The 13,790-nt window shown below is 38.4% G+C and overlaps 2 protein-coding genes across 5 annotated transcripts in view; both read left to right on the top strand.

Annotated features, from left to right (window-relative positions):
- slc27a4 (solute carrier family 27 member 4) overlaps positions 1-8,302 on the top strand; it is a 28,028-nt gene extending 19,726 nt beyond the window's left edge. For 3 of the 4 annotated variants that reach the window (XM_005451375.3, XM_005451374.4, XM_025909348.1), the window contains exons 10-14: positions 1,509-1,635; positions 2,053-2,190; positions 2,285-2,449; positions 3,480-3,626; positions 4,110-8,302. In XM_005451375.3, the coding sequence (XP_005451432.1) occupies positions 1,509-1,635; positions 2,053-2,190; positions 2,285-2,449; positions 3,480-3,626; positions 4,110-4,267 (735 nt within the window). In that variant the 3' untranslated portion in view covers positions 4,268-8,302. The remainder of the gene's footprint in view (positions 1-1,508; positions 1,636-2,052; positions 2,191-2,284; positions 2,450-3,479; positions 3,627-4,109) is intronic. The other variant, XM_025909347.1, reaches the window with a different exon arrangement.
- Positions 8,303-9,078: 776 nt separating this feature from the next.
- Positions 9,079-13,336, top strand: ptgdsa (prostaglandin D2 synthase a). Its single transcript, XM_003444352.4, has 7 exons — positions 9,079-9,688; positions 10,737-10,876; positions 11,283-11,359; positions 12,302-12,412; positions 12,504-12,605; positions 12,716-12,747; positions 12,886-13,336. Exons 1-6 carry the CDS (start codon positions 9,602-9,604, stop codon positions 12,745-12,747), a joined length of 549 nt encoding a protein of 182 aa, XP_003444400.1. The 5' UTR covers positions 9,079-9,601; the 3' UTR covers positions 12,886-13,336.
- Positions 13,337-13,790: the final 454 nt, after the last annotated feature.

Genomic DNA, 13,790 nt, shown 5'->3' with positions numbered 1-13,790 from the left:
AGGGTATCCACATTTAAGTTGGATGAAGGGTTTCAGCTCCTTAAAATGTGCCACTGTCTTTTTAAAGGGACCAAAAGTAATTGGACAATTGACTGAAAGGCTTTTTCATTGACAGGTGTGGGCCAATGAAATAGCCTTTGTTATGTCATTATCAATTAAGCAGATAAAACGCCTGGAGTTGATTTGAGGTATGGCGATTCCATTAGGAAGATTTTGCTGTGAACAGACAACATGTGGTCAAAGGAGCTCTCCATGCAGGTGAAATAAGCCATCTGTAAGTGGCAAAAACAGAAAAAACCATCGGAGAAATTGCTGCAATATTAGGAGTGGCAAAATCTACAGTTTGATACATCCTGAGAAAGAAAACACTGGTGAACTCAACAATGCAAAAAGGACATACACACAAGACAGAATCAATTCCATGGTGAAGAGAAATCCCTTCACAACAGCAAACCAAGTGAACAACACTCTCCAGGAGGCATATCAATATCCAAGTCATAAATGGAAGACTGCATGAAAGTAAATACAGAGAATTAACTACAAGGTGCAAGCCACTCTTAAACCTCAAGAATAGAAAGGCTAGATTGGACTTTGCTAAAAAATAAATAAAAAATCGTTTTAAAAAAACTGGCGGAGATCTGGAAAAACATTCTTTGGAAGGATGAAACCAAAATCAACCTCTACCAGAACGATGGCAAGAAGAAAGTACGGAGAAGGCGTGGAACAGCTCGTGATCCAAAGCAATCACATCATCTGTAAAACACAGCGGAGGCAGTGTGATGGCTTGGGCGTGCATGGCTGCCAGTGGCACTGGGACACTAGTGTTTAGTGATGATGTGACACAGGACAGAAGCAGCCGAATAATTTTGGGGCGTTAAATGCATACTGTCTGTTCAAATCCCGCTAAATGCATTAAAATTGATTGGGTGGTGTTTCATAATAGAGATGGACAGTGACCCAAAACATACAGCTAAAGCAGCCCAAAGAAGTGGAATATTCTTGGATGGCCAATTCTGATCTTAATCCAGTTGAGTATGCAGTTGAAGACTGAACTTTGGACAGAAAGGTCCACAAACAAACGACAGTAAAGGCCTGGCAGAGCGCTAAAAAGGAGGAAACCCAGCATCTGGTGATGTCCGTGACTTCAAGACTTCACGCTGTCATTGCCAGCAAAGGGTTCTTAACCAAGTACTGGAAATGAACATTTTATTTTCAGTTATTTATTTGTTTAATTACTTTTGAGCCCCTTAAATGAAGTGGTTTTTTGGAGGGGGGGTTAAAATGCTTTAGTTCCTCACATTTTTTTATGCAATATTTATATTCAGCCCACAGAATTAAAGCTGAATGTCTGAAGTTCAACTGCATCTGAGTTGTTTCATTTAAATTCATTGTGGTAACGTACAGAACCAAAATGAGAAAAATATTTATGGACCTAACTGTATGTGTGCCTTTCATTGTCCTCACCATACTGATAGATTTGTGGTTGCTGCTCTTTGTCTTTGCATCAGATGGGAGCGTGCGGCTTCAACAGTCAGATTCTACCCTTCATCTACCCCATCAGACTGGTGAGGGTTGATGAAGAGACCATGGAGCTAATTAGGGGACCTGATGGTGTCTGTATTCCTTGTAAACCTGGTGGGTTTACAGTCTACTTGTACCAAACATCTCTTTTAACCCTAACAAGCTCAAAATAAGTTTACAATGTTATTTTTAAGTAGCAATAAACACCTCGTGTTGGTACACAGCTCATACATTCCCATAAAAATGGTGCATGTTTCTTTATTAACTAATGATGAACATGTGGTTTGTATTTTTAGCAGTAATACTTCGTAAGTTTCTAAACACTAAGGGTCACCTGACTGATAGTGTTAAAACAAAGCTAGAGTAGTTTACTCATCAGAAAGGCTGTGACCACTCAGAATTATAGTATGGCACTGTGTTTATAATCTGTGTGTTAAACTTTCCAGAATACATAATCTACATAAGCTGTTTTATTTAAGCTCCTTGGGGGCTCCAAAAAGACTAATGCTCCTTATCTCTTTCTCATTCAAGGTGAGCCTGGACAGCTTGTTGGCAGAATCATTCAGAATGACCCTCTACGTAGGTTTGATGGCTACGTCAGCCAAACAGCAACCAACAAGAAGATTGCTCATAGTGTATTTAAGAAGGGAGATAGTGCCTATCTGTCAGGTTGGAGCACTTAGCCACACACACACATTGAGTAGTTTACCGTATGCCATTATGACTGAATGAGCTGAATACTGAATCATTTCCTTCTCGCTAGGTGATGTGCTGATCATGGATAAGTATGGCCACATGTACTTCAAAGACCGGACAGGAGACACTTTCCGCTGGAAAGGAGAGAATGTCTCAACAACCGAGGTGGAAGGAACTCTAAGCAGACTCCTAGATATGAAGGATGTCGTTGTGTATGGAGTGGAAGTACCAGGTAATATCTTGGGATTTCTTTTTTTTTCTTTTTTTTTTAAAATACTGGTCATTAACATCCTGGGCAAAACTTAAATATTGGCTAATCAGACACACTGGCTGTTTATATGATATATTATATGATATACTTTAAGCTTCCTTTTCGGTTAAAAATAGAGTAATTTAGAAATCTTTGCTTGGAGCTACGCTTGCTGGATAAACTGACTCTGTTGTTTCCAGAATTCACAGGACCGTCTGGACTACATATTGCAGATGAATTACGGCAGAGCAGATGGTTTTGATATTGTTATTTGATATTCAAGGATGATTTTCTTTTTAATTATATGCCCAGCAAACCCAGGATAATAAACATTTTGAGTTTATTTCTTAGAATAAAACATGTTTTTTGTGCACAAGTCTCAATTCGTTAGTAAATGTGTAAATGAAATAGGCAAGTGCAGCGTATATAAATTAAGTTTACCGAGCAACACCGTGAGGTTTTTTGTTGTTGTTTTTTCAAGCAAGAACCACACTGTGCTTAGCTCTATAGTTGTCACAAATGTAATGTCTTGGCTTCCTCTTGGCCTAAAATGATTTAGAGCAATTTATGACTCAAATTTCCAGTCACTCTAATACAGTTATATTTCCCCAAAGTCAAAATGTGTTTGGTTCCTTTTGCACAGTGACAAATAACAGTGCAGTGGACAAGATATGAAGGCTATACTGGCACAGCAGTAAAAACACAAACGTATAAGCATTCTATTTTTCAAAGAGATGTTACTTTTGTGCAGGAAGACAATGCATAAAGTCAGTCAGTGGTGTCAATATAATAAAAGCTGAATGTTGACTGCCAGACGGGCCTCATCTACTGTACAAAGCTGAAGCTTCTGTGATGCTCTGGTACTATATGAAAGGGAGAAATACAAGTGGGATACTGTGTAAACAAAGGTTCTCCACAAGGCTTTTGGTCTCATTGCACAAACATGACCTGAACTTCAGCCTCAGCTGGCGCTAGAATTCCTCCTCTGACCTGCCTGCATCTGTGTGCACAGGAGCGGAGGGAAAGGCTGGAATGGCAGCCATTGCCGATCCGTCTCACTCCACTAACCTGGAGAAGTTTGTGAAAGACATGGAGAAGGCTCTCCCTCCATATGCCAGACCTGTCTTCCTCCGCTTCCTCCCAGAGGTCAACAAGACAGGTAAAAATGACTTCAACCAAATATTGATATTTTGCATAAGAAAGGAAGCACATTTCTTTGTTTACTCTACAGAAGGCTTCAGTTGCTTTTAAAGTGCTGTCTGAGTCTTAAACTTTCTCAGCCACTTTCATAGTATTTTCAGTTAACTAGAACTTTTTTTCTGCTCCCTATTAGTCTTCAATGGGGAAATTATATATTTGTAATCTAATTTCTACCTTACAGCAAGTTTTCAATCACTTTGAGTCCATGCAACAAATTATATTTTGCTTTGTTGACACTTTTTTTTTCAGTACTTTGAATATCTCCAGTTTTGTTCTTCAGTGTAGAATAGAGTAGGTGTATCTGAACATACATTTGATGTATTTTACAAATACAGCAGATTTCATAATAGAAAAACTAGCATTGATGGCAGTACTTCGATTAAAGGGCATTGTTTGGCAAGCTAATCTGTCTACACATCCTCTTTCTGTGTATCTCTCCTAGGTACTTTTAAGTTTCAGAAGACGGAGTTGCGTCGGGACAGCTTTGATCCCAGCGCAGTGTCAGACAGACTGTACTTCCTGGATTCCAGCAAAGGGCGCTACGTGCAGCTGGACGAGGAGCTGTACCGCTCCATTCTGTCAGGGAAATGCAAATTGTGATGACCAGGCTGACCACTACATCAACACACACACATACTTGCGCACACATACACACACACTTTCACACACAAATACAGAAGACAGTATGTGTGACCAGATTAGAAGATTTTGTCCCCTTAGTCACAAAAATAATACATTACAATAAAGAAGAGAATAGCCATATACAGGCCAACACACACACGTATTACCAAAACCACTTTGCTCTTTAACATCCTTAATAACAGACTGATGCACGTCACGCTCAAAAACACACAGTCCACTCTGCCCGTCGCTCCTGAATACTCCTAAGCAACTTCTCTCGCTACCTCAGCAAACAAAGAGAGAGGCACAAACCTAGAAAGCAGGTCTGCTTGGTGACTTGAAGCCACCCTTCATGACCACACACTCCCTTGCCCCACCAACAGATCGCATACACTCCCACCTGTCAACGCTGGTCCATTAAACCACAGGTTATTGCTGGCATGAAGGAGGAACAAGAGGAGAGGAATAGGCTGCCTAGCATCCAGGATGCAAAAACTTGACACTCCAGATAAACACAGACTTAAAGGATGCTGATGAAGAACATGGATTAAGTACATTAAATGTGTGAGATAACAGAGGGACCTACTTGGACCTAAACTATCTCTCTGTTCATTGTTCTGTTAGTGAGATTGTTTTGTGACAGACTGAAGCTACTGCTGTCGACTTAACCTGCACAATTAGCCAGTAGTGACAAACCTGTGGGATAGCTACATACATCCTCTGTTTCAGGTCAAATGTATCAAAGTATTTCCTTTAACTCTCAGCTCTTTGTCTTTTCTTTTCCATTCCTGTTGTATTACAGCAAATCCAAAGGCTTTCTTTCTTTCTTTCTTTGCTTTTTAAAGACCAACATATTTGAGCTGTAACAGAAGTAAAAACAAAGTCCAGTGGCTGAAGGTGTAAATAGGGCTCTAGCAATTGCAGTGCAACAATTATCCACATCGGAAATGAAGAAAAACAAAGCTTTTTATTTAAATGTCTGAGATACACCAAATATATTTAAGTTGTAGTTTCTACATATTTAAGAAAATACAGACATTAATTTATTTTGGTAAAGTCTTTCTGTTGTCTTTTTTCTGCTTTGTGTGTATCCAAATCTGTGCTTCAATGGCTTGGGGAGTCCTCCTTATATCAGCTGCTAAAACACAAAGTCATGTGATCAGACTGATTCAACCCTGGACTAAATACATGGAGCTATTTCCATAAACAGGACTTGTTCACATACTGAGCATGAGTCCAGTATTGCTGTGTGGCTGTTTTGTGCAGGTTTTGTCCTGAAAGGTAGACTTTGCCTATCTTAGGGTGTGTATATTCTTTTAAATTATATAAATTTGAGTGAAGTGGCAAAAGCACCTGATCAGCGAGGAGTTCATCTGGTGCTAAAAGGAATGTTCTGCCAGTTTAGGGAACGCTGAACGATCCAAAGATTCAAAGGTGGAAGCAGGAATATTTGAACTGGAAGGAGTGCATCAACGTGGAGCAGTAGAAGAAGAGAAGACAACATGCTTTGTCATCAATGTAATTGTCTGTTTGCAGTAGATGTTCTCAGAGGTTGTAGCAGCATGAATGAGCATCATCAACCACAAGCAGAGCACTGTGCCTTACTGTGAGTTCACCTCCCAGGTTCACAGGCCCTGGCCCACACGCTTCCTTTTGTTGGACTTCATCTTTCACTCTGTTGGCGTCCGTCTTCCATGATCTAATTTTGTGTCTCCGAATTACCCGACGTACTAGTCATGCAAATCTGGCGCGGATCACAGGAGCTCCGAATATTTTCCTGAAAATTGTCTGATAACTATTCACGGCAGCCACCGGACTGGCATCTTTATCCTGCCAGGTGCAGGAAGGGTTTGTTTTTGTCACTGGGCAGGGGTCCAATTTCCCAAGGCTGCTGTGATAGCAATTCCAATGACCAAACTATACTTTTTGTTTTTAAACTCTTCTGTTCTTTTAGTCCTAACTGTAACTTTAACTTGTCTTCTAACAGTTTTATTTGCTTTGTATTTCTTTCTTGGGTTGTCATATAGTACGTTACCCGAGTTTCTGTTTGCTCAGCACTTTTATTTTAAGCCTTTATTGTACTTTCTGCCAACCGGCCCATTCCTTTCCCTTCATCTCTTCCCCGTTCTCCTCTCCCTCCAATCCCATCAGTTTCTCTCTGGTACTGCCACTCATTTCCTGCTTTGTCTTATTACTGATTCAGACATTTGTTCAAAACAGAAAAAGTAACTGAATACATCTCACATATTTCCTAAGTTCCTAATTGCAACTTAATGGTTTTATTTAGTTGACTTTTAAGATGGTTCAGGAGGTCTCATAACATGATGTTCCAAACAAATGCTCAAAACCTTTTTCAAATATCGTTTACCAAAGTGTGTTGTTTGTAGTCTGCCATTACCCTGTTTGTGTGTGTGTATGTTTTTGTTTTTCTTCTTACATTGCAACTGATCACATCCTAAGTTGCCGACAATACAGCAAGTTATCTTTTTTTTTTTTCAGCAGTTTGATTATGTTTAAACATCTTTTCTTGGTTTATACGTTGCACTGACTGACGCAGTTGACTTTGATGGCTGCAGTCTGCTGACAGTGACTGTCAAAGTTGCTGTCAAGTGTGATTTCCCTGTTTTGGGGGAATAAAACAACAAAAACGAAGCCGTTCGACAGAGATTTGTTGCTGCTTCCTCCGTTTCTCTCATTAACTTGTATTTATTCTTTAATGATGAGTGTGAAATGTTCTCATGAATGTCTGAAAAAGAAAGTAAGTGAGTGGTGATGGTGATCATATTCAGTAAAGTCTGATTTGTATATCCAAAGGGAACTCGGTTTGGCTGTTATGATGCTTCTACCTGAGGGGTTGCATTCGTCGACCCTGACCACCAGGGGGCGTGTGATTAAACAGTCCCACAAAGAGCACTCTGAAGAGGATGTTTCCATTATTCTTAATGAGTTAAATTATTATTTTTGAAGAACTGTTAATTGAACTTTGATTGTTTTACTGCTACATCTGTTTGCTTTTGTGTTGTTTGTGTGAAATCATAGCTTTTTTTTGTGGTTTTGGTATAAAAAAGAGGATTCATGCATTTTGAAAGACAATCGAATGGCTTTTTGTTTTTTCTCTTAGCAGGATCTGCGTTTTTGTTTTGTTTTTTTCTTTTTCTTTCAGGGAAACACTGATTTTATGTGTCTACTCAGAGCTCTTTTTTTGTGTGTGATGTCTGAGTGAATAAATATTGAGTCAGAAACTACACTATACAAACTAGGCATGGTCATGATCACGCATGATAATAATTTGTTTAAGAAGTTTAAAACTGATTCAAATCTTTCATTTAGCATGTCATTAAAATGACTCTGAGGAACCAAGTTCCCATACCATCTGAATACATTTACATTATCGTTGTACGGTTTGGATTTAACACGAGTCCCTAACACACTCACACATGGAGATCGGTGTGACCATTCAGCTTCTCTCATACTAAGAAATCAACTGAAAACTTCTAAAATGGTCAAATTTAGTGAGGAAAGCCTCAAAGGCTTCAAGCTGTCACCAGTCTTCCCTGCTCATAATGAGATCGGTCAATGTATGTCACTTAAAATACAAGTGACGAGTCACCTCTTAAGGCACAGTGAAGTTTAACTGAGTGGTGATCACGCAGCCTGGCTGTTTTATGTATAACACATCTTTTTGTGTTGCACATTTGTTGCACTTTTCTTTGTTCCTCCCTGTCGTGGTTCAAACATGTCTGCCTACATGCGTGGAAAAGGATTTGGGGGTTTTTTTGTTTTGTTTTTGTAATTCGTTATATATAATTTTATGGTCTGACTCCATAGACAGCAGCTCTGAGCAGAGTGCGTAGAGGTCTGTGAGGTGTGCTGTATGTGTGACACACTGATGTCCCCTTGTCCACTGAAGGCTCATTGTATACATCATGCATCTCAAGAAAATGAGATAAAAGCAGAGCTGAAAATGGAAAAATCATCATTATTAATAAAAAACATTTAAACTCTTCACTTGGACTCTGATTGCGATGACACTTTTTTTTTGGTCTTCTGATGATGCAGACTGTCAAGTTTAAACCTGAACTCTGATAGTGAGACAGGGTCCTCTTAATGGCTGTACCAAATATTGGGCTAAGCAGGTCATTTTAGATCAAGGTGTGTCCTAAAAAGGAATGTGAAGGTAACTTTAATGAAATAAACACTTAAACTGATTTCAAAAAGAGATTTTAAGCAACATATGATTTAATTTTCACAAGCATGTATTCATCAAAGCGCTGCGAAAACTTGTACATGTTGATATTTTCTAGAGAGGTGCGCCTTGCTTACTAAAGCTTCCCAGTGCTGATTCAAATGAATGTCTTGGTCCCCGCAGATTTTGCTGAATTTTGTTTTGTTTTGTCTGTTTGTTTTTAAGATAGTTTATGACTCTGCCTCAGATTTGTACAGGAAATGTGCACTAATTTAGAACCAGGACAAATCTTTTTAGATGTGACTGTGCACCACAAACACACCTGGTGTAATGGTGTCCTACATTTAACATTTAAATCCACAACTCATACTGCCCATTTTCCATGTTCTTTTAGCTTTTGGAATTTGTTTGGTTTTTAACCTCTGCTTTTGAAAGATATATGGAAAAATAAGGTGACACCAGTAAATCTCATAAAGCGGAAGCTCTTTGGGAGAAAGTGCTTTCTGTTCCTATTTTCTTAAGGATATCTTAAGACTGAAATTGTGCAAGCCGGCTCGTAAAGGTGTTTCAAAATCTGAGAAACTCCTCTAACAGGAAGGTATGAACGACTTTCTTGTAGGGACATGCGTGATAACTTTGACTGACCCTGCTGTTGCGCAAACTTGTCCTTTTAAATGCGAATATCAGTTAAGCTGGAGGCAGCAGCCAGCACAACGGTACTCCATAGAAAAATGAACCATCAGAGCTGAGAAACAGGTTACTGGTCTCTCGTGACTTGTTTTTCCTCATGTGTCTTTCAGTGCGGGACAGGGAGTTGTGAAATCACGTCGTCTTTGCTTTTGAGGACAGCTCATGAATCTCAGCTGATTCCGGTAAACCACAAGCTGAACCTATAAAGCGTTTAAGTCCGTGGCTGTTTTCAGACTTGCACATTTCCAACACTTGCCTACTGTTCCTTGAACCTTGGCAATGATTGGCTGACAACCAGGTGGGTGGATCAGCAGGAAAAAAAAAAAAAAGCAAACATCACCCCAGGCTTTGCCACTCTGTACCTCTCTTTTGGCTGCACAGTTCACTTTTGGCTCAGGTCAGACACCCGCTCACCTCGCCGCTTCTCTTCTTCAGTCATGACGATGACTGTTGCCATGGTGATGCTGTGCATGATGATGGTACATGCAAATGTGAAGCCGCAGAAAGATTTTAACCTGCAGAAGGTAGGATGGAGGGTGTTTGATTTTTAAGCTTTTTTCTTTTTCTTTTTTTTAATGTTTCAAACCATGTTTATGCGTTTTGTAAAGAATGAGGTTTCTTTAAAAGGAGAACAGCTTCTGTTCTTTGTTTGTTACATGACGCCACCTACTGTCTACTGGTGGTTTTATGTGTGCGCACAGTTTGCGAACAGTTGCTACCTTACAATAAACAAGATTAATACGCAAGTAAATCGTTTGCTGGTTTGCTGGACTGTGTGAGGTTAATTTTCTTTGGCATATGTGCCACAAGAAATGTGTTTGACTGCCTATTAGGTGGGATTGTCCCACACTTACTTCTTCTTAGCAATATTATGTCTGTCCTTTATGAAGAAAGCCTTAAAAGTTTATTATTAATTTTTTAAAATGTAAAGTAAATAAAGTAAAATGTTTATTTGACACAAAGTAGTGCTGATTTTCATACATTTTCCCCGCCAGGATTTTTTTTAAATGTAGGCTATTGTCTGTTATATAAGAGTAAAAGTTAACACTTTCCCAAAATAATTCTAATCATTAACATTAAGTCAAGTAAACACCATTTTACATGAGGAAAAATGAAAGTGTACATCGAACATTTGAGATAGGTAAGGATGCCCTGCTTTACACAAGTGCTTGCAACGGGGTACACATTACAGCCTATGATAAAATAAATATGTGAGCCACACCATTTCACTTGAAGACGTGCTCTTTCATTCCGATAAACACAAGCACTGTAGTTTATTTTGAGTCAATCCCACATACCCCACCTTGCTTCCTTAAATACTTAGTGCACCAATTACCCGACTAAAAATACTCCCAACACATTATTTATGCCTGAAAATACAGAACCTCATTGTTTCAGGGAAATACTTCTTCCTCTTTCTTTAAATAATGACACTATGTACATTTAACCTTTTGGTTTATATCACCTAGTGCGTCTGTGACTGTGACAGACAGGTCACATGTAGCCTGTGCATGACTGCTCAGAAGTTCCAATAAACTGTGTCCTGTTCTTGTTTGTTTTGTGTGTGTTTAGTTTGCAGGAAAATGGTATCGCGTGGGGGTCGCCTATGACTCTCCGAGTTTCGTCCCATTCCGAAGCAAAATTAAGGCCTCCATGGGCACCATCGCGCCGCTGCCAAACGGCAATGCTAATCTCACAATGTGGGAGGCAACGTGAGTCTGTTTTTGCAGGGGTGACACATTTGGTCACTGTTGACATATGTGGACACGCAGGGACATGACGCTCACAGTCTGTGTGAGAAAAGATGGTGGCAGAGCTTTTTTAAACTCTATTTTGGGGAAAAGTCAGGACATTTTTTAAAATCTTTTTAAAATCTTTTAATTAAATTTGACTTGTTATTGTGTCCAGTAACCTTTGTAATTTACACAATATGAGCTCAGAGTCATTTAAGATGGCTGTTGAGTGGCAAACTTCCATACAAGAGGACTGTATTGGGCTTTATTGAATTAATAACAACAAAGCTATCATATGTGTGCTAGTCAAGGAAAAGAGATAAACAGAGAGAGGTAAGAAAGTGAAGCTTGTGGATAAACACTTATTTTTCTTTGCTTTTTTCAGACCCTTTGGTTGTGTGAGCAAAAAGTACCAGTATGAGAGGGCCAGTGTACCTGGACAGTTCACCTACTTCAGTGCACGTGAGTCTTTTTCTAAAGAGAAGTGACTTTTTCTATGATAGAATAAAAACTTGACTGGTGCTCACAGCATGAGTTGACATTCAGGATCAGCAACATGTCATGAGCAAAAAAACCACAGTGATCACAAGGATGAAGCTGTGCAGTCCAGGCACATGTGACAAAGTAATGACATGAGACCGAGAACAGGAAATAAGAGCAGAATACACACACTCAAATATATTTGGGGGATTTTTCTTTTTTACTTTTATTATTTTTTACAGTTACGGTTTTCATGTGACATGTAAGTATTTTTTATTGTTTATATAGCATGCTGTCTAAATAACAAAATGTATATTATTAAATGTAATAATTTAAAATGCATAATTTTTTACAGTGGTATAATTATGATTATGTTACAATTGTATTGTAAAGAACATTTAATGTAAATGAATGTAAATTGTTCAATAATGTATAAAATTTTCATTAGAATTTTGAGAATATTTTAAGTAGGTTTAAGTTTTCATGCGACACTTAAGTATTTTTTATTATTTATATAGGTCTGCTGTCTAAATAACAAAATGTATATTATTAAATTTAATTATTTAATATTAAATCTTAATTGAATTAAGATTCATTAACATCCAGTAAGTCAATACAAAAATTACATATGTTGTAAATTAATTTTATCTTCTACCAAATGTAATTGGGGGTTTTTTACATTCATGTTTTTTTGTTTTTGTTTGTTTGTTTGTTTTTTACTTTTTTGCATTTTAAGTAACCTATACAGGCCTAATAAAAAAATCATATACATCCCATTTTGGTTTCGTACAGATAATTCTGTTTCATCCAAATTTAATGCATTGGTGCATTTATTCATTTATTTAATCTGCCTATCAATTTGCTTTCAAATCTTCAACTAGCAGGGGTGCTAACATCTCGCTTCTGTGTCACGATTTCTCCCAGGCCATAACATGGTGAAGGACATCACTGTGGTGGAAACAAACTACACTGACTACGCCATGGTCCTTAAGCACAAGGTTTTCAACAGAGAGTACACACAGGCGGCACTTTATGGTGAGACACGCTCACAGATGCGTCTGAACATGCAGGCCACTGCAATTCTGTCTTCTATACACTACATGTGTGTTTCTGTACTTCTCTGCAGCTCGCACTCTGAGCGTCAGGCCTGAGGTCGTACAGAAGTTTAAAACCTTTGCCTTGTCTCGCGGTTTACCAAGAGAGTCTATTGTGATTCCACCTCCAGCAGGTGAAGCAAGGGGAAACACACCTCCATTTATACACATAGTATATACACATCTGCGTGCATGTTGAAGAAAAATTGTCATAATTTTTGTCTGTATGTTTTCTGGTGAACAGAAAATTGCCCGCCATCAGGACCTGGACATTAGGTAAGGCAATTTCTTTTTTTTTTCTTTTACTTTTTTTAAAGAAAAAAAATATAAAAACCACAGGCAGTTATTTTAAATCTGCGTGTGCGAATGATTTCTGTCCAGCTAGTATAAAATCATTTCTGTTCCCCCTTATAGGTTCCCTGCTGTGCCTGAGATGAGGGTGGCATCATGTGTTCTTCGTGCTGTTCCAGCTCTGTGTCTCTGTCCAGTTTCTGACAGCATTTATGTATTATAAACTATTATTAAAAAAAAAAAAACTTCAGCAAACATGATGCTGACTGCAAATGGCACAAGCAGCAGATATTGCTGATTACATTTATCCTATAGATCAACCTTGATTATGTAGTGTTTTCCATTATTTTCACAGTTCACATAGTTAAATAAACATTCACCTCCAGACTTTTATTAATTTAATTTGAGGGTTTTTTTTTTTTGTAAAATTATGGTTACATGTAAAATATGTTAGTATGTAATTCTGTGTTTTACTGTGATCTATATGTTCATCGCCTGACAGTTACCTCTACCAGCTATAATATTGGCGATATAGTCATCAATATATCAATAAATATATTTCTGATCAGCTGCATTTTCCTTGAAATAAGAAATTTTACCTGCATATGCACAAACACTTTCTCTTGCATAAAGTATTGCTGCATATGTTCACACTGAAAAGACAAATGTAGATAAAAGTTGGCTGCTTCATCGACTGCCCCCTGAGCCATATCAGCTGTGCTCTTTCACACTGTTGACATAATTAAATAAATATTCAGCCTGGACATAATAAATAAATCTCTGAGTAGATTATCTACAGTTTCTACTGCATTTGTGGCACAAAACAAGTGGTCTAAAGGTCACTGAAAGGAAGTTTTTTTTCCCTCAGTGAACACCAGGTGGCACATACACACCAGTATGTGACATACAGTTTATGATGCAGATATCATGATACCATGAGAAATGAGATTAAATGAGCTGTGTGTTGAAGGGACACTTCTGTCTGTGGTAACATCAAAAAGTCTCTGTGGCTGATACTAATGCTACAT

The sequence above is a fragment of the Oreochromis niloticus genome, linkage group LG7 (genome assembly GCF_001858045.2).
Source record: "Oreochromis niloticus isolate F11D_XX linkage group LG7, O_niloticus_UMD_NMBU, whole genome shotgun sequence".
In the NCBI taxonomy this organism is placed as follows: domain Eukaryota; kingdom Metazoa; phylum Chordata; class Actinopteri; order Cichliformes; family Cichlidae; genus Oreochromis; species Oreochromis niloticus.
This window is presented reverse-complemented; position numbering and strand designations above follow the sequence as displayed.